At 37.1% G+C, this 24,857-nt stretch overlaps 1 protein-coding gene across 1 annotated transcript in view; it reads left to right on the top strand.

Annotated features, from left to right (window-relative positions):
- The window catches only part of LOC122792613 (solute carrier family 22 member 7-like), a 588,108-nt gene that overhangs the window by 87,446 nt on the left and 475,805 nt on the right, over positions 1-24,857 (top strand). The window contains exon 2 of the mRNA XM_044060277.1: positions 16,541-16,644. Coding sequence (XP_043916212.1) covers positions 16,541-16,644 — 104 coding nt within the window. The remainder of the gene's footprint in view (positions 1-16,540; positions 16,645-24,857) is intronic.

Here is a 24,857-nt window from a genome sequence, read left to right as displayed (position 1 = left end):
AGCTCCTATTTGTTTTGCCTACATAATAGGCATGGCTTGCTTGGCAAAAACAAAAATAAACAACATCGACACTTTTACAATCATAATAATTCTTTGTATAAAGTTTAAAACATTTCACAGGATGAATGTACTCATTTTTAGTGTAGACATGCTGACAAGCAGCACAATTCCTGCACAGGAAGGTGCCCTGTCTGTTTGAAAGATTTTTTCTAAAAGACTGATATTCTCTATTACAGAGCTGCTGCTTTAAAGACACATTACTTCTAAAACTGAAGTTTGGGGTGTCACCAACTGTGGAAACCAGACCTGGTATTTCATGTAATAGGTGCCAATTCTTTTTAATAATTTCCGTATACTTATTGATGTCACTTGCAAATCTAAAAACTATTCTAAACTTATTTCTATCAATACTTGTATCATAAGGTATACTTGTATCAGCACTATAAGAGCTCATGTATGGTTTACATCTTGTAGATCTCAATTTCCATGCATCTGCTATCACTCTAGTGATTTCTGAGCTAGAATAGCCTCTTGTTTGAAATTCGTCTTGTAACTTATTTAAAGCAACTACTGCCTCTTCATCATTATTATGTAGGCGTAGGGTTCTATAGACTTGTCCTTTGAGGACATTTCTAGGTATGTGTCTCGGGTGCATGCTTGACCTGTGCAGACAGGCATTGGTTCTTGTAGGTTTGTGATAAATACTGGTTCTTATCTTCTTTAAATCAGTAAGGGCGACACTCACATCCAAGAAATCAACACATTTATCAGAAAAAGTAAAAGTAAACTTCAAAAATTCTGTAGTACTATGCAGGTAATCAATGAAATTACTGATATTTTCACCATGCCCTTTCCACAAGACAAAAACATCATCCACGAAACGGACGTACCAGAGAATGTAGCCAAAAAATGGGTTAACATCTGACAAAACATATTGTTCTTCCCATCGTACTAGTAATAGATTGGCGTAGCTATTTGCACACAAAGTGCCCATAGCCATGCCAATCTTCTGTAGAAAAAATTGATCCTGAAAAGCTACAATATTATTTTCAAGTATAATCTCCAATAGTGCACAGACTAGCATAATCTTATTAGTAGTCAGCTTTTTATTCATATCGAGGAATTCTCTTATTCTATCAATACCCCATACATTTAGAATACTAGTAAAAAGAGATTCAATGTCCATGGTAAGGAATACAAATTCTTCATCATTATCAATGGTTTCCATTCTATTTTGCAACCACTGTAAAAACATTTTTGTGTCTCTAAGAACTGTATAACAACTATCCAAGAACTCATGTAAAATGCCTTCTATATAAATAGATAGAGGCTCAGTGCACCATCCTGCTCCTGATACGATGGGGTGTAAAGGAGGAACCGTGGGATGTTTCTGGATTTTAGGGAGTTGATAGATCCTAGGAACTAGAGGTTTTTGTACTGAAAAATAATTAAATAAGGATTCATCAATTAATCCTGTAATCAGTAAATCAAACACTAAAAAAGACACTTATCAGTGATAGCAATTACAGCTGTTTTTGTCAGCATTTGATAGGTACAAGTATCTAATAGCAAAACCTTCATCTGGTTAACATATAAATCTTTGTCCATTAATACAATTTTACCACCTTTATCTGCTTGTTTAATAATAAGAGAATGTAAATCCTGCAATTCATGTAGAGCCCTATATTCTTCTGTATTTAAATTATGAAAGGTGCAGCCTTGCGTACCAGGAGTATAAGCTTCATTAAAAGCATTTTCACAGATATCTAAAAATCTTTGTATGCCTGGAGGGGTGGGGGGTACAAAAGTGCTAGGTTTCTTGTATATATTTACATTGACATTTTCATTATTGCGAAACATGCATTTTATTGATAAATTCCTACCAAGCAGTTTCAAGTCTGTTAGCATTTCAGTTAAATCTGCCTTCTTGGCAGGTATAAAAGACAAACCCTTATTAAGCAAACTGTTTTGTTCATTAGTTAGAGTAAAGGAAGAAATGTTAACAATAAGATCATTTTTTACATCCTCCTTTTCTTTGAAAAGTGTGCAGTTCTGTCCATTTGATTTTCCCTTGCTGTCTTTCCCATACTGGGATTGCTTTTGGCTTGAGCTCAGAATGGAAGAGCTGCTTTCAAAGTGAATTCTCCCACTTTCAAATTCTCTAAAAAACACTAGTATCTGTAGCATTTGCTTGTGAAGTGTCTATTGGAGTCTTACCTATATTGTTTGCATTCCTTTGTTCTTCTGACTTCGAATTTTTATCCATATTCGATGTAGATGTATTCCCATTCACTATAGAAGCAAAGGATGCAACTTGGAGAGTAGGAACACTAGAATTTACACGTTCTTGGTCAGCTTGTTGTATTGCCATGCTTTCCCTCATCTCAATAGCGCGAGAACAGGAAGTGAACCTTATTTTTTTGACTAGTGAAATTTTCCTTATCTGGATGCCTTTGCCTGTATTTCTCTTCAAATATCATTGGAGCTGCTTTCTTTGTATTGATTAGTTTGGCTTTTTTCTTTGCATAAATGTTGCACCATACCAGATCTCTCTTTCTTTCCTGTGTCTATGGTTCTTTTTTATAGCTTTCAAAAAATCTTAGTTACTTCTTTTTCCAAATGGCCCAAGATTTCTTTGTCTATACAATGTTTTTTCATGAATCTGTTGTACTAGTGAACACAAGTTTGCATTTGAAGCTTTTAACTGTTTATCTTATGCAAGTATTTTTCTTTCCTCTAATTTAATCATTTTGTATATATTCTATATGGACATTCTGGGCTTCTTGCATAATAGTAACAATATATACTTTGTGTCTTGTCCTCAATAGTCCACTCTAACATTGTTATGACTCTTTTTCTGACCTGTTAATTTTTGTGTTTTTTGTGTACTACTGTCTTCTACAATAGGCGGGGGCCATCCTCCCCCTGAGCCTGGTGTAACCCCATTGTTGGGATGTTTCCATGTCTTGAGGATTCTACACTGTCATTTTCCCATTCCTGGCACCAATGCACCTACCAGGATTGGGCACTTTTTAAATCTGGGACTTGTGCACCCAGCGCACTTTTTTGTTTTTAAACTACTTCTGTCCATGGAATATGCTATTTAAAATACAATTTATATGTCAGTGTTGTCTTGGTAAGATTTTGCAAAAACAGGGTTCACCTCACGAAGGTACTCACCAAGACTTGATGATGAATTCAGTTCCATCAATACTACTCTCCTTTACTTGCTAATTTTATCATTTCTCCGTTTGGACCCCTCTTCTCCTGTGAAATGGTGTGGACGTTGTGGTGGGCATTAAAGATTATTTTAATGACTTTGTGACAGAACTGATGGGCTGCTTTGTTGATGCCATTGACTGCATTAATATCTGCCACTGCCTCATTCCAAATTCATTCATGGAATGCCCAGTCACCCTTGCTATGGAATGCCCAGTCACTCTTGCCATGGAATGCCCAGTCACTCTTGACTGTGTTCAGTATCCCCCATCCATGTTCATGGTGGTCCTGCAGAATTACAACAGTCTCTGCCTATAAAGATTCTCATGGCTCCTTTTTCAGTTGCCAAGTATCTATCTGAATATGTAGACATCCAGCTGTGGTGAATGAGCAAGGTTAATATATGCATAGCACCATCTGTAGTGGTTACACAGTCAATGTGGTGGCTTTACCATCATAAAGTGCCATGCCTACCATGTTCTAATGAACATAGTCATTTATTGCTTATATCCATTACAGCCTTTTCCTGTGCTCCCCAGTCACTTATCAGCAGGCAGCTGTTGAGCAAACCTCTCCCCCTTTAACAAAAAAAACAGTTCTTACAGTTATCCATTCACTATTTCCGCCTCCCACTGACCTGTGTACCCTTAGTACAGCAGATATAGATTAGTCCTTCCTGCTATAAACTACACAAAATATCTTAATCATGTTCCACTCTCTGTGTCTAAGAAACAGAATAGTGCAATGAGCACTGCAATAGCAGAGGCTGATTATACCACACAGTGTTCAGGCTCATAGCAATTATGTTACTGAAGCCTGTGTCTCTGGCTCACATTATTAATGCAATGAGTCCCGACCCTAGACTGAGTAATAAGAGCAGTGTCAACCTGCACACATGCATTGAAGGCTGCAAAGTGGTCTGTGTATGAGAAGCTAGATCTGTTCCCTTGACAGGGTGACAGGCTTCTTAATCCACTTCTTGGATCCCAGAGTACTCTGCAACAGCTATGGCCAGCAAAGTGTGTTGCTCTGATATAATACCTTCAGTCCAATACATCTTCCCTATCGGCACCATGGTTGGTGATGTGCATCTATATGATGACATTGGACTTTGTCATATTGCTCTCTGTACATTGATGTATGTCACATGACACTAGTAACATGCATCAACATGAAACTGTACCTTTTATCCTCTCAGCTGCAACCTGTGAGGAGGCTGTGGCTTCTAATCAGTCTGAGTCTGATAGGGATCCCACATGGTGCAGGAAAGAGACTAAAATCTTCACTCAAGTTGCCTGCTGGCTGATTTCTGTGAGAGACCCCACTACAAGGTTGATGCCTAGCACTGCATTGTCAAGGTGATGAGTGATGACACAGGCATCACTGGCTGTGGCAGGCAGTACCATTATTGATTCAATGTCTTAAAGAGATGCAGCTGTAACTTTATTAGCCAATGGGAAGTGGAGGTGGATGTGAGGGAGCCAGAGTGTAGAATTTAATGGTGAATGGCATTTGCTTGTACATAGGTAGGTGTGTCTACTTCATATAATTGAACATCCAAATGTTCAACTTTCATATGGTCGAGACCATATGATTGAACATTTGAATGTCCGAAAATGTGAAAAAAAAAAAAAAAAAAAAAAAAAAAAAAAAAAAACTAAACAGTGCTAGCAGGCGGGCAAGCCCCCTTGCACCTCCCACATCCCCCGCTATTTAAATATACCAACTCCAAGATCACACTACATTGCAGTAAAGGGAAATCTTCCCATACTGTGCTCTATGGAGCTCCCCATTCAGACCATTTGAGCTTTTAAAAGTTCAGTCATATGGTCTCGGCCATATGAAAGTCAAGCTTTTAAAAGTTCAACCATCTGAAGTGGACCCAAGTAGTCAATCTTGTTCAGCTATATGAGGTTCTTGAGGTTCATAGACAGATTTCCTTTTGTTTTCTTTTTTCTACCAACTAGTTAAATAGAGGACAATTGCTTGATATGCTAGATGTGGCAAGCAGGACTATTCAGGCATCAGGGTACATCCATGGCACTGATGTTATAGCTGCATATTTGTTAAACACTTGCTAAATTGTCCATGTTTGCACTGCTCTTAATTACATTAGCTATTGCTCACAACTTTGTTTAGCAGTATCTGTCATATACCCTGTCGTGTATGTTAAATTGCCAAGAAGTCCCACCAGTGGCATGGTGATGCAGACCAGAATAGCATTGAAGTATCCTACCACTATCCTAGGTGCCATTGTCTATTTTGGACAGGCTTGGTTGGGCTCATTCAATGTCATGCCCACTGCCATTAATACACAGTACCCTGTTCAGTCTGCCATGCCTTTCAATGGCTATTCAGTCTTCTCTATCTGTGCCTGTTTTACCTGACATGCATGGGCATGTGCCTCACAGTTTGCCATGTGATGACTCATGGTGGCTGTCTTGTGCATCATGACCACCTGTTTATAGAATTCCATGTGTATTAAGGTACTTATGTATTATCCCAACCAGGTTGCAATGCTGCCATAATGGAAACAAAGGCAGAAAATAATAACTGAAAATGCCAGAAAACTGGTAAAACAGACGTAGTTTATGCCATGGTTTAGCATCAGTTCATTGCAGAATTTAGGTTATGGTTGAATGTCTTTATCAGTCATAAAAAAACTTTGTGAAATGTGTTGTGTAAGCATTTTAATTTGAAACGAATTATACATAACTATGCAGATTCTTGTGAATCTACAATGTTTGTTCAATCAAAAAATAAAAAAATCCCATCCAAACTTACAGGCTAGGTATTGATTATATGGTCTGTAGATGTCGTGTTGAAAAGTTCTGCAACTGTTCGCAGTTTAAGGGACATCCCTCCCCATGTCTAGATCCTTCATTTTGAATGGTTTCCAATTTCTTCTTTTGTCTAACAGCTTTCTTTGGTTATGGTTCCAAACAATGCATTTTTATATTGCATCATTACCCTGAGATGGTTTTATACTTTTCAAAACTTGTTAATTCATTTATTGTGAACCTTTATTTTTTGAGGGGTCTATATTATAATACCGAAAATCCTTTTAAGCAAATGCGAAAACACTGACACATATTGCGCGAAACGCGATTATGTTGAACGTACTAAGCCGCGAAAACCAAAAAGTCGAAGTGTCATGGTTGGCCCATATGCGGTACAGCTTCGTAAGGTAAGTGTGCGATAATTATGGATCTTAGGGTTAGGGTGCGGGTTAAGGTAAGTGCATAGATAGGTAGTGTATGTAAGGTTTAGTGTAAGGTTAGAATTAGAGTTTTGTTAAATGTATGTGTGTGGATTAATTGTTTTGTTTTGGTATATCGCTGTAGGGTAAGTGTGCGATAGTTACGGACCTTAGGGTTAGGGTGCGGGTTAAGGTAAGTGCATAGATAGTAATGTATGTAAGGTTTAGTGTAGGGTTTAGACATAGGGTTTTGTTTTTTTACTTTAGGGTTAGAAATAGGGTTTTAGTTATTGTATGTATGTGGTTTATTTATTTTGTTTGGGTAGGCAGTATGTAGTGGGAGGTGGAGTTGGCCGACTATGGGGATTTAACTTTTTGTATTTTGCGGTTTAGTACGTTTGGCATATTCGCATTTCGCGCAATACGTGTCGGTGTTTTCGTGTTCGGTTAAAGGGAGTTTCGCTATTATAATATAGACCCTTTTTTGAGTAGATGCGTGGGTCCCCCCAACACACATACACTTTGACCTATACAGCTCCTGGTTGCGTTGATATGTAAGTCAACCTGTTAGACAAGAAGTGTGGAGAAAGTCCAAAGTAATGTAAAAAAAAAAAAAAAAAAGTACAACGAATTGTAAATATTTCTCATCTGCACATAGTAAGCTGCTATCAGCAGTTATGTATTATCAAGTTGTTTGGAATCTGGTTGTGATAATACATAAGTACCTGTATTACTTTTAGTCATATATGCTGGTGTATACATGGCAATGACCTCCATGGGTCAATACAGGGCACAGCTGGTAGGCCATGTCTGCCATATTATGGTAAGCTCCTATGTGAAGACCACTTGAAGCTCTGGGGGTTGCTTAGCTCAACTTCCTTGTCCCTTGCAGTCACATTGTTTCCAATTCATACATTTTTTAATGCTCTCCACTTTGCAAGTCTAATTATGTGGCACTGTGTCTTGCCCCTTATGGCATACATACTGCTGTAACACCTTTCCTGTCTGGCCTCTATATTGTTTTTTTGTTTGTCATTACATACTTCACAACATTTTACCTCTCTAGGTACTGTACTCCTACCCAGAGTAGAATGTACTACTGATAACTGCTTTTGCTGCTATGGTTCTCTCTTTACCACTGTCTTTTTTCATTCTTTGTTGTTTTGTTTCTCTCATTTTTCATTCATGCTTTAAGAAGTGTCACCTACATCAGTGGATGAAGTCCTGTAGTGACCAACATAACGTGCACCTGCCTTGCTATTACCTGCTGGTTTCCCAGTAGTATCTTGGACAGACCTTCTTGCAGGATGATGCAGGTCATCTAGCAGTGAGTAACTTGAATGACTTCCTTTTGCTTTCTGGTGATATGTCTCTGGAAGTGGATGTAGTCAACTCCATGGGAGGGTTGTCACTAGTGGTTCCTGGTGTGTCGTCCAGCAATGGTAGAAGGTCCGTTGATTACCTTAGTGAACCAGCAGCTGGGAAACCACACTGACAGTCTGGAAACATGTCATTATACAACTGTCATACAGCTGCTTGTTCCTAACTAGTCATGAGAGTAGTCATGGAGGTGACTGACCTTAGGTTGGATGTGGCTCAGTGCAGTGTGGCATTCAGCTGGCACATTATCATATACCTCACCCAGGTATTCCTTTTCCTTGTGTGTCAACAACCTCCTTAGTTCATTTTCCAATCCTCCTCATAACCAGCTGTCCTTCTCCTGTGTGTCTGTCTGTCTTTGTCTTTCCTATGTGTTTCCTCACCATTTCTGTCAGCACCTCCCCTGTTGGTCTTTGTCTTTTGTGTTTATCTGCATCTACTGCCACACCTTTTTGCTCTTTCTTACCTGTTCCTATCCTATGCTATGTTCACCTCTTCCTTTCTTGAAAATATAAAAAATGGACACTTCTTCAAAAAAAATCCCCTAGCTTTCATATCCCCATGCCAGTCTTCCTTTTTACTTGTCCTTTTCTGTGTTCTTCTGCTTGCTGTTCCTTCATTCTGCCTGACCTACATACCCATTTTTTTCCAGTTTATAATATGAAAACTGTAAGGAGCCTGCTGTATAGCCATTAGCTGGATTATCAGCTGTACTTTTAATGGTGTATTATTGTACATGTGAACTCGCATCTACTCCTACATGCTTTATACATTAAACTGGGTTTATGGACTCACACGACTGCTGTGTTGCTGACCTGGCCATTACATAGGCTTGTAGGTTCATTGGTACTTATTAAGCTATTGATCTGTAAGAATCTTATGTCACCTGCCCCTGCAATCCCATGGTAATTATTAGCACTTATATTTTGTAATATGACTATCCAAAGGTGTGCTGAATAAGTGTATTTTGGGATAATAACATGTTCCCAATATCCCTGATGGACAGTGTATTCTGTTTTATGTGAAGTGGAAGAAGGTTCCACAGAAGCAGTATTCTCTATGATACATACCTATGCTCCAGCATGCTCAGCAAATTTTGAAAAAGAGATTGAGGTCTGTTGAGCCAGTGTTTATAACATTACTAGACTTGTGAATGTGTAATTGATCTAACAGAATAAGATATGTTGAAGCTCTGTATGTGAGGCAGAGGTCATCTCTCAATAGTCTGTATGATACCAAGAATAAAAACGTGCATATTTTTTTTTTATTTAGGCCTTGATTTTGAGTCGGGAAGCATTGCCATTTCACCTGTGACATACCAAAAGGGGCATTATACTCATTGATTGGCCATGTGAACATCAATTACAGTTTAACAGTTATGTCCCTGGATCTGGGTGCCATATCTTTACATATCAGTTGTGCGATGAAAAATAATTTCCTTACAATAGTAGATATGTGGCAATCAAAGGACAGTTCATTGTCAACATAGGTTCCCACATCTCTAACTATGGGATCAATTTTCAGAGGAGTGTTGTCACAAAAGGAGTCATGCTTACCAAAGGATATGATTGTGTATTCCTTGGCATTTAGTTTGATTCCGTGGTTTTGACACCAGCTAGTTGTTTGGGACAGGCCTACTTGTGGGATCTTGATGTCCTCTAGGGAGTTTATGATGGCAACAAGTTTGTGGTTATTTGCAGTCTTGCTCAGCCACAAATCTTTAACATTAAATTTGATCTTCAAAAAGTAAATGTCAAAGAGGAGTGGCCCAAGGACTGAACCCCAGTACATGCCACCAGAAACAAGTCTTTTGGAGAAGGTACAGCCACCAGCCCTTACTTCATGTGTTCTATTTGTGAGCTACTTTGTTATCCAATGAGTTGTATAATAGTTAACAGTTAGCTGGAAGAATTCATCTATGATGCCTGGTTATGGGGTGGTGTTGAATGCCTTTGTGAGGTCCAGATATTTGGTTTGCACTGATTTGCCCACATTCATTGCCTCATGGACTTTTTTGAAGAAGTCAGCAAGATTAAGTAGGCCACACCTGCCATTAATGAATCCAAATTGGGTCAAGTTAAGAGGCTGTAAATTACGTATATGCCTGCTTATTAGTTCCATAATGATCCTTTCCATATCCCTACAGATGAGACTGGACAGGCTTATGGGTCTATAATTACTCTGGTTCTTTGTAGCCCCATCTCTGTGCAAGGGAATGGCTGTTGCTGCCCCCAATTCATTTAGCACAAAGCCTGTTTTGAGGCTAATACTAAATAGCATCTCTTAGGGTCTGACAAGTCAGGTTTCAGTTTAACATATAAGTAGCCTGGTATGCTATCTGGCACCATGGATCTAGCTTTCTTGTCCTTAGCTAGTTCCTTGAGAACTTGTTCTTGAGAGATTTGAGCATGGGGTTTATCTGTGAATATTGGAGTAGCGATGGGGTGAAGTTAGAGCTGCATTTGCCTGCTAGTAGATTGCTAGCTCCTCTGGGTTTGAGTATATGATATAGGTTCATATGTTCCTAGGTACCTACTAGGCTATTGATCTGTGATGATCTTAAAAAGCCTAGCCTTATATTCTCATGGTAGGTTTTAGCTGTTATATTCTGTGTATGAATAACCCACAGGCATGCAAAAAAAAGAATATGTTGGGACATTTACTTATTGCCCCTTTCCGTGAGGGACATTGGTGCTAACCCAGGAGTGAATTCATGCTTTCACATCCAGTCATGCAAATAAAGAAGAGAAGTCTTCTGCTTTATGTGGAGTGGAAACCAGTTCCATAGGAGGTGTATTATCTGAAATATACCCCTATCCCTCCAACATGTCCTGTTTATGTTGCAGAAATGAGATCCCTTGATCAGAGATTTATGCTAGAACTGGATTTGAGAATGTGCAATAGGTCTAACAGAATAGGGTCTGTTGAGGCTCTATACACAAGGCAGAGGTCACCTCTTAGTAGCCTCTATGATGCTGAGAAGAGGGACAAAGCTTTGAGATGGCCTGCATAGTTTTTATGATTTAAGCCCTTGATTGTGATTTTTTTTTAGTGAGAAAGTGTTGTGGCTATTTTAGTTTTTCCAAGTGTTTAGACAGGTACACATTGAAACAGGCATTATATTCATTGATCTGCCAAGTGCATTAGAATGATTACATCCCTGTACCTGAATGCCATACTTTTACATATAAGCCATGCGTTGGTAAAGAACTTCCTTAAATAGTGGACATGTGGTGATCAAAGGACAATTCAATATCAACATAGGTTCCTCAATCCCTGATTATGGCATCAATGTTAAGGGGTATGTTGTTAATGTGACAGTTACAAAGGTGGCCATGCTTGGTGAAGGATACTAAAACATTTTTCTTTGAATTTAGTTTTAGCCCATGTTTTTGCTTCTTTTGCAAGGGCCATCTTGTAGGATTCATGATGTCCTCTTAGAAGTTTATGATGGCACAAGTTTACAGCCATCTGTAAACTTAATCAGCCACAAACTATTGACATGAGCTTTGACCTCCGAGAAGTAAATGCCAAACAAGAGTGTCTGAAGGACTGAACTATGGGGTAAACTGTTAGTGACAGGTCTTTTGGAAGAGGTATAACTGCCTACCCTAATTTCCTGGGTTCTAACAAAAAAAATCATTTACTATTAGCTCTGTAGAGTGCTGGACCTTCCTTCCGAGATTCTTAACATAGTTAAAGATAGCTTTGTGGTTAACTTTCACTATGATGGCTGTTTTATCACATATCTGGCTTTGGTTGTTTAATCGGGTTCTGGAGTTCCTTGTTTAGTTCAGCAAGAACATTTTTGACTTCTTCTGAGTTAGATTTATTTTTTCCATGTAGTAAGTTTTTCTTTTATTATACAGTCTGTTTATATAAGGTTTCCTCCATGGGGTTTATTTTTAAATTTGGTTTTGTATATGTATATTTCTAAGAGTACAGCTGCATCTATGCAAGTATTTATATGTGTAAAGAATATGGCAGTAACAGATTCTGCATAAGCAGTGAGATCATCAAGGTGGAAGGTGCTTCTGAATTTATTCAGGTCATCAATCAGTTTCAGTAGATTAGTCTTTGCATAGTCACTGAATATAGAGGTATTGGAGGATGCTTCAAGCTTCAGTCTTAAAAGGAATGTGACTGACTTGTCATCCAATTTGACCAGGGAGAAGGTTATAACTGGTGGAGAGTCGAACTGTCCCATATTGGTAAGAAGGACTAAGTCCAGGAGTTTATCTCTTCTGGTTGGGCTACAGACTAACTAGTCCAGGGAGTTTATATTTTTATAGTCTAGAAATCCCTGTCTTACATGTTTGAGGACATATAAGCATCCAAGCTTATGGTGTGATAGTTGAAGTCTCCTAGGAGACTGGTCTTTCTGTAATAAATAGGGATCCCATACTGGTTACGTAAGAGGTATGAGCAGAGGGTGGCATAGGAGAGGTCCTGTAGTTAGCTATGATGTGATAAGGGGGTTTGCTTATAGAAACCTGGAAGTAGAGGAGTTCTAGGTCACTACCTTATCTAACAAGTCAAGGTGATTTTTTTTAAGACTATAGAGACACTCTGCTTTTAGTGCCTTTGTGTAATTCAGTGGACCTGTTTGAGTGATAGGCTTTAAAGCCCCCCACTGACAGAGTGATTTTACTGGTCTAACCCAGGTCTCTGTGGCAATGCATATATCAATGTTTTCCAGGGTAAGAAGTGTTTGTATGGTGTAGAATGTTTTTGTTAATGCTGCTAGCATTGAGCAGCAATTCCTTAATATTGTCCAGATTCTGTTTCATTACATTGGAAGTTTTAGAAGACTGACATTGCCTAAAAAAGGCACTATACGAGTGGACAAGGTTTTCATCAATATAGAGAAGCCTTGGAGAAAGAGATGCAGGATATCCCTGGCAAAGCAGTTAAGACTGCCTAACATCACTTCCCAGGCTGATATATATATATATATATATATATATATATATATATATATATATATATATATATATATATATACTGTACCATCTTTGAATGTTACCAGAAGCTAAGATAATTGTTGAAATCAATCACATTTTGTTTGTATTGTGATATCATTGCTGGTGATGGTAGAATACTGCTCAAGGCTGTACTCATACCTGCCTCAGACACATATTCCGAGAACTCCATCACATCTTTCATCATATAGCCCAGAGAGGTGCATCTGAAGTCACTTACACCTACCTATATAATGATCATGTCATATGTTTATTTGTAGTGCCTGGACATGATTGCTTGTATGCTGTGGTGAATCTTGACACATGATCTGCAACTGACCATAACCATCTCTTTGCACATTGTGGTGTGTGGTGCATCAGTGTTTCTCACTATAAAGTCACCTGTGAAGAGGATATTGGATTGTGTAATTGTTTGCCTTATGGGGTTTTGAACTGAGTCAGTGTGATGTCTAGATATATGTCTCATGGAGGGTAATGCCTATGATGTCTGTTTATGAAGTTATAGAGGGTATTTGCTTCTTTGGTTAAATTTGGTAGGAGTCTGTGGTTTAGGTAGTTTAATTTTAAGAACATCAGCATATAAATGTCTATGCATTTGGTCTGAGGTGTATGTGCGAGTGTGTGTGTGTGTGTGTGTGTGTGTGTGTGTGTGTGTGTGTGTGAGTGTGTGTGTGAACCTCAGCATATAAAGGTCTATGTGTTTGGTCTGAGGTGTGTGTGTGTGTGTGTGTGTGTGTGTGTGTGTGTGTGTGTGTGTGTGTGTGTGTGTGTGTGTGTGTGTCTGAGTGTGTGCGCTTGTTTTCTTGTAATGAAATGATGTGAGAGCATTGTCTCCATTAGTATTATATAACTACATCTTTTACATACTGTGTCAGTTTGTTTGAGTAGTACATGGCTGTCAGTAAACATGAAACAATTGCTGTTTTGTCTCAGGATGCCCAGTTCATCCAAGAAGGCTGCAAAAGCACTTGGAAAGGACAAGTCCATGGCTCCATTTGGTTATTATTGTGGACTGAAGAGAGAGTAGCACCCAAGAGATAAGGAGTTGATAAGTGTTGTGCTGTCAAAAATGAACAATACAATTGCATATATGAAGAGCAATGACCCACTTCACACATACCTGGGGTTATCTGTGCAACTGTTGATTATTAAGTCCACTAAGAATGTCTGGGTCTGGAGTAGATTAATATAGAGAATAAAGTTCAAGCCCTCTGTCTATACAGTGCAAGTTATAACAACACAGGAAAACTATAACCAAACACCACTGGCCCATGGTAAACTAGCGCACTTTAAAGTTCTACAGCAATCAAATGCCTAGAAGTGGGCAATTTCTTTTTCTACTCTAACTAGAATACAAACAGAAACAATTCTAAGTCAGAATACAACAAATAACAGAAAGAAGTGCAGAGTTGTCACAAAAACTCAATAAGAATGTGAAAAATACTTATAACAGTTGTTTCAAGACTGGTAATTTTTTTTAAAGACCAGGTAACTCATAACAACACAGATGTATGATCTGTTATGTTTTCACCAGTGAAACTTACTCTGATCTCACCACACAGCATGACTCCTGCTGCATATTTAATCAGCACCATGCCACATTGTTTTACTTTCACTACACTATTTGGTTCTTATGCAGTTGTGTAAGTGATTTAAGTGATTTTTTCTGAATCTACCCAATATGTATTAGTGCTGCACCTAATGATTTCTTTACTTACCCTTTCCACTTACACTGCTGTGACTCAAAAAAAAATTAACAAGTTGTGAGTGAAAAGTGAACCAAATATAAGAATGGTACAGTTATGTCACAGAGAAGTAAGATGTTAAAGAGAAATAAAAACTGTAAGAATTAACTTGATAACTAAAGCTGTGAACTACTGGAACTAACTTGTAAACTTACCAAGATTCTGTATGTGTAGAGTGAAGAAGAAACCTCCATGTGGAGAGGATACAGATTCAGTGCTGAACGACAGAGCAGAATTTGTGCCATGACTTGCCTATTTTTGGGCAATTAAAACTCTAGGAAAATTGAATCATTGCTATCCAAATAACTAAATGAAACAAAATTGAGAAGCATGGTTGCTGTATTCCTATATTCCCACTAAGGCCAAGGTGGGGACCCTGCCAGTAAGACATTCACATGCTTCCTTCAGAATGGAATAGACAATGTCAAAGCACAGTGAAAAGTTATTTGTGAATGCATCATCCAAGAAATAGATTTCAAAAGAGAAGGCAGTTATGCTTGAATGAGCATGACTGGTGCTGTAAAGTAAATCCCTCATAAAATGTATTTCTGAATGCAGTTAGATATAAGATGTAGCCTGAACATTTATTTAGGAATATAAGGTACAACTGATATGAATCAGAACTGCCAACCTGTGTTAAAGCTAAGAAAACATCCACTTTTACTTTTGTATAACCTTCTTGTAAAAGAAGGGAATATAATTTAGGCTAGCATCTTCAGGTTTTAAAAGAGAAAGCTGTAGTGCTTGAAAGAGCATGATTTTGCTACAAAGTGAATTCTTCCTAAATATCTAGATAAACTGAACAGGGTCAATTAGTGCACTAGAGACTGGTAGTAAGTTGTAGGTAGTGCTATCCTTATCAGCTAACCTGTTGATCTCCTTCAGAAACCCTCACGAGTTTGCAGTTAAGCTTGCCGTTGGTTCTCTGATGTAACTTGCTTTGTTCTGCAGACTACCATTGTGCATAGCAGCATAAATTGAACAAATTCATCCTTGCCTGTCAATGGCTGTAAGTCTTTCCATAACAACCAAGATATTACACCTGAGTCTATGTAATTATCTAAACCCCTTACTGAACCATTGATTGGGTCCTCTAATTTTACTCATACTGCTTAGAAAGAAATGTTTGTCATGGAAATGTTTACTAAGGCTAACAAGAAAGAAAGGAGCAGACATAGGTTTATGGCAAATAAGAACTCTACTTCAGTCCGCAGTGCAAAATCCCTAAATAAGCAATGGATTTTTCAGCATTCTGAAAAAAATGATTTAAGAGGGGACTTCCTGATATGCATTGGGAGATCCAAGCATCATTGTGAAAGTGGACCATTCATGTCAGGAGGAAATACAGTGACATACTGTAATCTGTCCATCATGTCTGTGATCACAAAATAAAGAAGAAAGTAGTTATTAGTGACAATATTTGTGCTGGGTTTGATTCTCCAGCTAGATGAAATTGCAGACATTTAGGAGGAAATTGTCTATATTACCAGCAGTGCTTGTGCTTCAAGTCTCCAAGGAGTTGAAAATGTCTTGCTGGATCATGGGGGAACTTCATTTGTAATTCAATTCTATTCATCAAGGACAAGGGAGACTATAGCCATGCAAGATAAAAAATGATAAAATGTAGTAACAATAGTTCATATGACCAGCACTGAGAAATGTTTACATTTTGATATTCTTTCAAGAAGATTATTTTTAACACAAGATAAATATATACACACTTTCTAGCTAACAGTTTATTAAAGTGAAACACGTTATTTGGAATTTATGGACAATTCATGCAAGTCATAATTTTAAATGTTTTAAAATATTTTTAATATTTTTTAATATACTGTGAAAAAAGTAGGAAAACATCCTGTGTATTGAAATAGCTATCAGACAAATTTTAGCCAAAGTGGGCAAATAAGAAGGGCTGTGATCATCTATAGCTTTTAAAATATTAGTTGTTGTTTTACTGACATTTCTTTGAGCTACTTGCTTTTACCTGACTGACAAATATGTGTTTGTTCTTCTAGTTTAATTTGGTGTGTAATTCAAAGGGACTAAACCAGGCAACAGTCACCTTCTTCTTCATTGGATTGATGCTAGGAGCTTTTCTGTTTGGATTCTTGGTAGACAAGTAGGTATAGCTTTTACACTCTATGATATAGCTGTAAAAAGTTAAGCAATGTATTAAACTTAATGGTGAAATGAAATATGGTAATGGATATTTTAAAATAGATATCCAGATCAATGAAAATGCAGGAATGCAACTTTGTTTACTACATATGTGACTGCGTCTAAAATATGCTCAGTTCTGAAATCCTCAGTAAGAACATAGACAGCCTAGTAGCCAAAAGATTGAATGTACAAGACTTAATGAGATGCAAGTGACATTAGTGGCCAAACATGATATATTCATAGGTTCATAGATTAGTACCAGGCTAACTGTCCTTTTGGGCCATTTTAAGCCCAGCCACTTACCCCATGTGAGAATGAAACCCTGCACTTTGTGTCTATAAGATAAACACCTTAACCATTATGCCAATTTCCCATGTTTTTGCATTACAGAAATATTTCCTTTGTTTGATATTTTACTGATGTTGGCAAACATTGAACACATTTTACAATAACAATTACAGGATTTGCACAGAAAGCAAGCAATAGACTAATGCCTCAGACATAGTGTGACGCCATTGTGCCATAGTCCTCTTAGTATCAACCATGGCTCATGGCTCACGAATCATAACCAGACATCATTTCAGAGGAAGAGGTATCCCTTAAAGTCTGTTGAATGTGTGCCTCAGAACATATTCAGTGATGCAACCCAAGATTTAATGTAAGTGCATTATCAGTGTTTGCACTTTCCTCCTAATTTATTTCTCAGATAGTCTGATACAGATCTTCCAAGCCCAAAGCATTTAACTTTGTACAATGTATCTCGTGAAGCTTGAGACAGTCAGGGGTACAGTCTCACAAACTACGAAACTGTCGCAATTTAATAAGTGCAGATGGCCTACTGTCTGAAAATGGACTTCCAAGATGGCTACACACTGATCAACAGCCTGATTTCAGCTCTTCCACTGTGAAAAAATAAATTGAGTGATAAGTACACTATCTGGTTGCCAGCAAAGAAAAAACATAGACAGCCTGAAAGAAACACAAGTGGAAAAGTTAAAGAGAAAATACTGACATGAAAGAATCCTGTAGCAGTTCACAAAAAAGCTTTTCAAGCTCCAGCTTTAGTGCAAGGCATGGCTTCTAGTAATCTAGAGGAAATTATAAATCTAATGTATTCAGAGCTGATTAAGACAAACAATACATTGAAGGAGTATATCAACTCAAGTGAACAAATAGCTGGAAAAAATGGAAGAAGCTTTAAAAGGCTATTCATATGAACTGATAAAACTACTAAAATCAGAGGTCAAAATAAGGAAAAGACTGGCAGAGAATGAGACTGCTCAAGAAGAGCTGTTTCAAAAAATGGTAGAGTAAGAGGACAGAGCATGCAGAGAAAACCTGAGATTTTCTGCTGTAACAGAGAAACTGGAAGTTTTAGACAGTATTAATTTTATCAAAGCACAAATAAGCAACTGGACTGGTATTGCAAGGCAGGATTTGTTAATTGAAAGGACACATCATGTGTGTGTTCCAAACCTGACCACGAGAAAGTACCCAAGACTTATATTAGTAAACCTGCAATCATACCAGCAGGAAGAATTGATCCTGCTGAAACTGTGGCAAAAGGGCAAAGTATTAAGAATTGGAGACAGCAGAGCATTTGTGAAAAATGACTATTCACTGTACTCCAGGCAGAAGAGAAGCAAATTTATCCCAGCAGTCAGTCCAGGAATGTCAAGAGGCAGGTGTGAGTTTAAAGCTGCTGTACCTAGCTGTCTTCAGAATAATTTTTTCCTGTGGGATCAAAGTAATTATTTCACACAGAACAGGCTATGGAGGAAATATGAAAGTTTATAAGCCACCAAACAGAAGGGAATTATGCTACTCATTTTTCTGATAACAAAGCTTATAGAGAGACTTTGCCAAGGAAACTTTTCCCAATGCTTCAAAGGAAAATGCTTGAAATACAGAAAACAGCACAGGAGTTGACTAGAAGAATTAGGAGTACCTTGGACTTGAACTCAAGTTTGTGACTGGGAGATGGAGATGAACAGGAAAAATACCAGCAACATTGAAATTAGTGAATAAATGTGAGAATATAAAGCATCAATCAAATTTGTAAAATATGACTTTACAAGAAAAAGTGGAAAGATTGGACTTTTTAGAATTTATTAAACATATGGGGTCTGAAACACATATGTCCAACTTCATGTCATAAATGTTTGGAAGATCACTGAAGAAAAGGAGGGAAAGGGAAGAAACTATAAGTAAAACAATTTTTTTGTTTTTTAACAGTATTTGTATGGGACAATTTATGATATAAATTGCATGTTATATAGTAAATTATTTTTAGCTATTGTTATGATAAAGATACTAAAGTAAGAAATGCCCTTTTTTTCTTTTATTTAATTTAAGAAATTTAGGCATTACAATGTAAACAAAAAAGGCTGGGCAAAAGCATGTTTAAGTTAATATGTTGTAATCTTGAGTTGCTGAGGTGGGGGGTGGGGTGTAAAAGTGCACAGCTGATAGTGTGTGTATATATATATATATATATATATAGAGAGAGAGAGAGAGAGAGAATTGGTATGTTCTCTCTTACTTTTTCATAGGTAAATGTCTAGATTAAGGCCTTTGGATTAATCCTAATATTTTGTTTGTGTAAGCAAGTAAATAAGAGGACACAGCATAATGAAAAGTTTTCCTTTGGCAAATAAATGTTTAGTGTAAGTTGAACGGTTTGCAGAGTTGTGCATTTGGTAACTGTGTTTCATGGAAACAAACTCACTACAGGGGTAAACAATAAAATCCAGAACACTTTTTAAGGCTAAAGGTTAATATTTTCTGAAAGTGTATAAGATGTTTTCACATCTGGGAGGGGAATGAAGTTAAGAAAATAACAGACAGTTATTAATGTAAGTAGAAGCAAAGACCGTAACATCCATCTTATTATGGATAATTTCCATATTAGGTTAGCTTAGACCTGTGTATGCAACTGTGCGTAGCTGTCAATTTGCAACAATTGTTCCTATCAGGAAGGTTAAACTTCATTACTTTAAATGGTTAGGAGGGTGGCCTAATGGTTAAGGTGTTTGCTTTACAAACACAAGGTGCAGGGTTTGAGTCTCACAAGGGATAATTGGCTAGGCATAAAATGGATCGCAAGGGCAGTTAGCCTAGTACTAATCTATGAACTAAAATATATATAGTATGATTTGTCTGTTTTAAGTTAGTAGGTTATGAGAGTGTAATGCGGGTGTACTTTTTTGTTGTTGTTGTTGTAAGAGGGTTTTCGTTAAAACAAGAAGTTTTGTAAAATGTGACATAGGTTCAAATGGATATGTCAAGAAACAAAAAATATGACATCAACCAGCCAAACATTAGTGGGTACATGTAACACAAAAGCTAAAAATATACATTTAAAAAAGCTGGCATATATAATACGTGGTAATAACTTTCTTATCATAATGACTACACTAAACATATTATTTTTGAATGTGAATGGCTTCACGGTATAGATAACAAGGTAAGAGTATTGAATTATATTAAGAAATGCAAAGTGCAAATACTAATGTTACAGGGGACACATTTGGAAAGAAATGAGCATGTGAATTTCATGTGGAAAGGATATCAGGTGGATATTCAACAGAATATCAGTAACAAAAGAAAAGGAAAATAATTATATTAATTGTTAGAGAAGATCCAATGGCAATAGAAGAGGAAAAAAGATAGTGATGGTAGATTTGTGGTAGTAAGGGACTACTGGCAAGAGAGGAGGATTATGCTGATACATATTCATATTCCACCTAAAACTGCTATTATTAAGAAAAACCTGGGAGAAATTATCAGCTTTCAGTGGGGATTATTACTTATAGGTGGGGACTGGAATAATCAACTTTCAGCAGGGAATATTGCTTCTAGGTGTGGACCAGAACCTGATTTGCAGCAGTGAGGCTGCATCTGGTGGTCTTAGAAGGAAAATAAAACAGAAGAGGGTAGATTTCTGAAGAGATTGATGAAGATATTTGGTATGGAAGACATGAATTCAGTAGAAGGAACTCAGAAACAATTTAGATATTATTCACCAAGGTACAATAACTGGGCTGCACAAATCAGAAATTATTCTCTCACAGGAACATATGCATTTTATTGAAAGCTTCGACAGACATAAAATAATTATTTCAGATCATGTTCCAATAACAACTTAGATAAAAATTCAGGGTAATGAAGTAAACATGACACACTGTCACTTTCTCACCAACCTGTTAAGAAGAGAGGAATTTAAAGAATGAGTAGTGGAAATTATTAAGAAGCTATTATGGAAGATAGAAATTTCATCAAAAGATATAGCTAGCTGGGGGGGGGGGTTAAAATAAAAGTGAAGTTTAAAAATAGGGTTGAAATAAAAGAAAAAAGATGCAGTTAAAAAGTAACGAGAATAATTTAGAGGGGCTAACAAAGGTTAAAGTATTGCAGAATAAGGGGAATTTCACATTACAAGAGCAGGTGCAAATGCAGAGGGCTAAAGAGAAAATATGGGAGTACCTGGATAATATATATGCATGAGCTTAGAAAGACTGCTGTTACAGAAACTGATTTTGATAGTAACCCCAGAGTGCAAAAACTCTTACTGCAGGAACAAAAGGTAGAAAGGGTAGTTGCCAAACTTAGAACCCTATAAAAAGAAAAATAAGTAGAAATCCTGTAGAAGTTTTAGAGATATTTCAGAAATTTTATGAAAACTTGTTTAAGGCAGATGAATATGGAAATCAAGAAAAAGTACAAATGGAAATATTTATGGAAGATTTAGGTATGCCAAGGTTAGAGTTACATGAGGCTCAACAATTAGTAGTTAAGATAGGAGGAGATGAAATAAAAACTGACACATAATAAATCAGTAGGAAAGTCTCTAGGAACAGATGGCATTCCTGTGAAAGTTTGGAAGCTAAGAGGGAATAAAGTAATAAAGATTGTGAAGGTTTTGTTTAACAGTATTTTAAAAGGAGGGAATACACCAACATACTGGAAGAATGATGTGGTGGTTGTAATACCTAAAGACAGTAAAACACCTCAGGCCTTGCTTCATTTGGGCCAATTTCAATTTTAAACCATGATTATAAAGTATTTATGTCTATAATTGCTAAAAGAATGGCAAAGCTGGTGCCAAAAGTGGTAGTTATGGATCAATGTGTTTTTTTTTGGAGGGGAGACAAACATTTGACAACATTAATAGAACAATGATGATCCAAAGGAAAGCCAAATGTAAGAAAATACCACTGTTGTTGGTGGGTCTTGATGCAGAGAAAGTATCTGAGAGAGTAATCTAGGATTGTATGAGTAGAGCAATAATTTCCATTCCCTGAGTCAATAATAATGTTAATTAGAAGTATGTATGGGGAATCAGACACCAAAATTAAAGTGGTAAGGTTCCTCTTTGATAAGCTGTAACTGATCACAGGAACCAGACAGGTTATCCTCTTTCCCCTTTGCTATTTGTGTTATATTTAGAGCCACTGACAAAGTAATTAAGGAACTCAGAAATTCAAGGATATAATTGGCATGGTAATCAAGAAAAACTGGTTTTATTTGCAGATGATATTATTCTACACTTGTAAAACCAGAAATGGACATCTCAGTGCTGTGGAATATTCTTAGACACTTTCATGTTTTTTCAGGATATAAACTGAATGCAGAGAAATTAACGGCTATAGCTGTAAACTATGTACCCCCACATGAACTGGTTTTGCAATACCCATATTTATGGTGACACAATAAAATAAAGTATTGAGGAGTATAGGTTTAAAAGGCAGCTAAGCATATGTGAGAAGAGACTAAACAAAAATAATACAAACACTGAGAACCTGGAAGCTCTTGTTTATGGATGTGGATAGCAAGATACAAGTAGTGATAATGTTTTTAGTCCCTTTAGTTTTACATGCAGATCAGGCATAGTTTTATCAACCAGAGGAGAAGTTGTGGACAGTAATTAATAATGAGTTGAAGGATTTTATATGGGAGGGTAAAAGAGCAAAGGTCAAGTGGGATAAGTTGATCCTTCCAGTAAAACAAGGTGATTTAGGATTACCTGATTTGAAGAGATACTTTACCGCTGCACAGTTAAGGCTCCTATACAAATAGATAGATAGATAGATAGATAGATAGATAGATAGACAGATAGACAGATAGATAGATAGATAGATAGATAGATAGATAGATAGATAGATAGATAGATAGAGCAATCTAGATATAACACAAGTAGAAATCTATAATTCAAAGTGGAATGGGATGATGACGATAAAGCAGAGGAGAAATTCAAGAAATAAAGGGAGAATGAGATTTTGGATGCAGCTCCTTAAGGGGAATAACAATAGTAATTTAGAATATTATATTTGTAAAGCAGCAAATAATATTCTAATAACTAAGCCAACATGAGAATGGAGAAAAGGGATTCTACCGATAGGGATGACTGCAATTAGGGGTACACAGAATAGACAAGATGGGGCTGGAATTTATTGGAGAAATCTGGCAAGGGAACCAAGGTATTGAGAGCACATACCTAGCGAGGGAAAGTTAATAGGACAGAAAGAGGCTAAGAAGACATTTGGACTGCAGGCTAAAGACTGCCTTCCCTTTCACGGACTGATATCAGAGTATAAGCAAAGAGAAAGGGAGAGGGGAATCCTAAGTGAAAGACCTGCTCTTTTAGAGCTTTTAATTGAATCTGGAACAGAAGTTTTTGTTAAAAAGTAATAATTAGTAGGGCATATAGAATATTGTATGATAACTATAGGAATCAATCAGAGGAACTTTGAAAAACTGAGAAGAGAGATCGGATAAGTGATTCACAAGAAAACAATGGGAGAACATACATACAACTCCCAAATATGCAAAAAAGTTAAGAACATTTGGGATTTTTTTGCTTGCAAGTGTTTGTGTGGGTGTTTTTGTACCCCAAGCAAATTCCAAAGAATTTTTCCTCAAGCAGATGCAAATGCTGGAGGTGTGCTGGGAAAGAAAGGGATAACTGGGAACATATGTTTTGGGAGTGTAATGAGTTGACAGACTTTAAAAAATCCCTACAGAGTATTCTGTCAGAAGCATTGGATGAGCAAATGGTTGTAACTAAGGGCACTATTTTTTGAGCTGGGATACAGGATTTGAGTTGCCTAGACACAGTAAGGCCTTGTTTAGTTTAATTCTGGTGGTTGTCAAAAAAAAAAAAAAAACCAATCACTAGAAAATGGAAATCAAAGTCTCAACCAACTGTACTTGAAGTAGTGAGTATTGTAACAGAGATAAAAGAACTGGAAGTGAGATCTTTAGAAAGGGAGGAGCAAACTGCATAGAAAAATGGAAATTGTGGAAAAAATAAGTGTAGAATAATGTTTTGGTGGATGATTTATTTATAAGGAAGCAAGGAATTGAGCAATGTATGTAATGTTGGATTGATGATAATTGTATACAAGCATGTATGTCGTGTATAATGTTTGTGACTGTGAACATGTTTTCAAAGTCTGCTTTCCTTTCTATAAATGTGTGTTTACCTATGTCTTAAGTTATAATTTAATAAGGGTGTTAAAAGGGGTCTATATTATACCATTGAACCGTCACTTCAATGAATGATGCCATTCATCAAAACACCCACACCCCCACTAATTATATATACCAACTCTAAGATCTCACAACAGTGGGGAAAGGGCAAATTTCCCAATTTCCCAATCTCTACCATAATGTGATCTCAGTAAGAACAGTTCAACGAATAGCATGTTCAACAAAATGCCATTCAAATTGCCATTCAATGAACTGTTGTTTCAGTGATATAATAGGGACCCATTAAACGAATGAGGGCATGGAAAATGTACACTGCTGCTTCAGGGTATGACCAACATTTGACACAACCAAATACATTTTAGACTGTATAGCAAAAGAGTAGAGTTACAATCACTTGATTCTGAAGATTTCACCTACTGTGCCCTTAGCCCATTGCTTTCAACTGACACATTTTCTCACAGTTTGCTTTCATGGACACAGTGTTTGCTGGGAAAAGATAGTGATACTTTTTTGTACAAGCACCCCCTTACTGGCTTTGTGGTAACATACTGCCACTCTCCAAATCAACTAGCATACTAAGAGCACAACTAATATCCGCATTTCATAAGCCATTTATAATATACCCATTCGTTGATATGGTTAAAACAGTCCCAGTTTGAAAAACAGTTAATAATTCACTAT

This window comes from Protopterus annectens, chromosome 1.part0 (assembly GCF_019279795.1).
Source record: "Protopterus annectens isolate FY-2018-M chromosome 1.part0, PAN1.0, whole genome shotgun sequence".
NCBI classification, from domain to species: Eukaryota; Metazoa; Chordata; order Ceratodontiformes; family Protopteridae; genus Protopterus; species Protopterus annectens.
The sequence above is the reverse complement of the archived record's forward strand: the minus strand, read 5'-3'. Positions and strand labels throughout refer to the sequence as shown.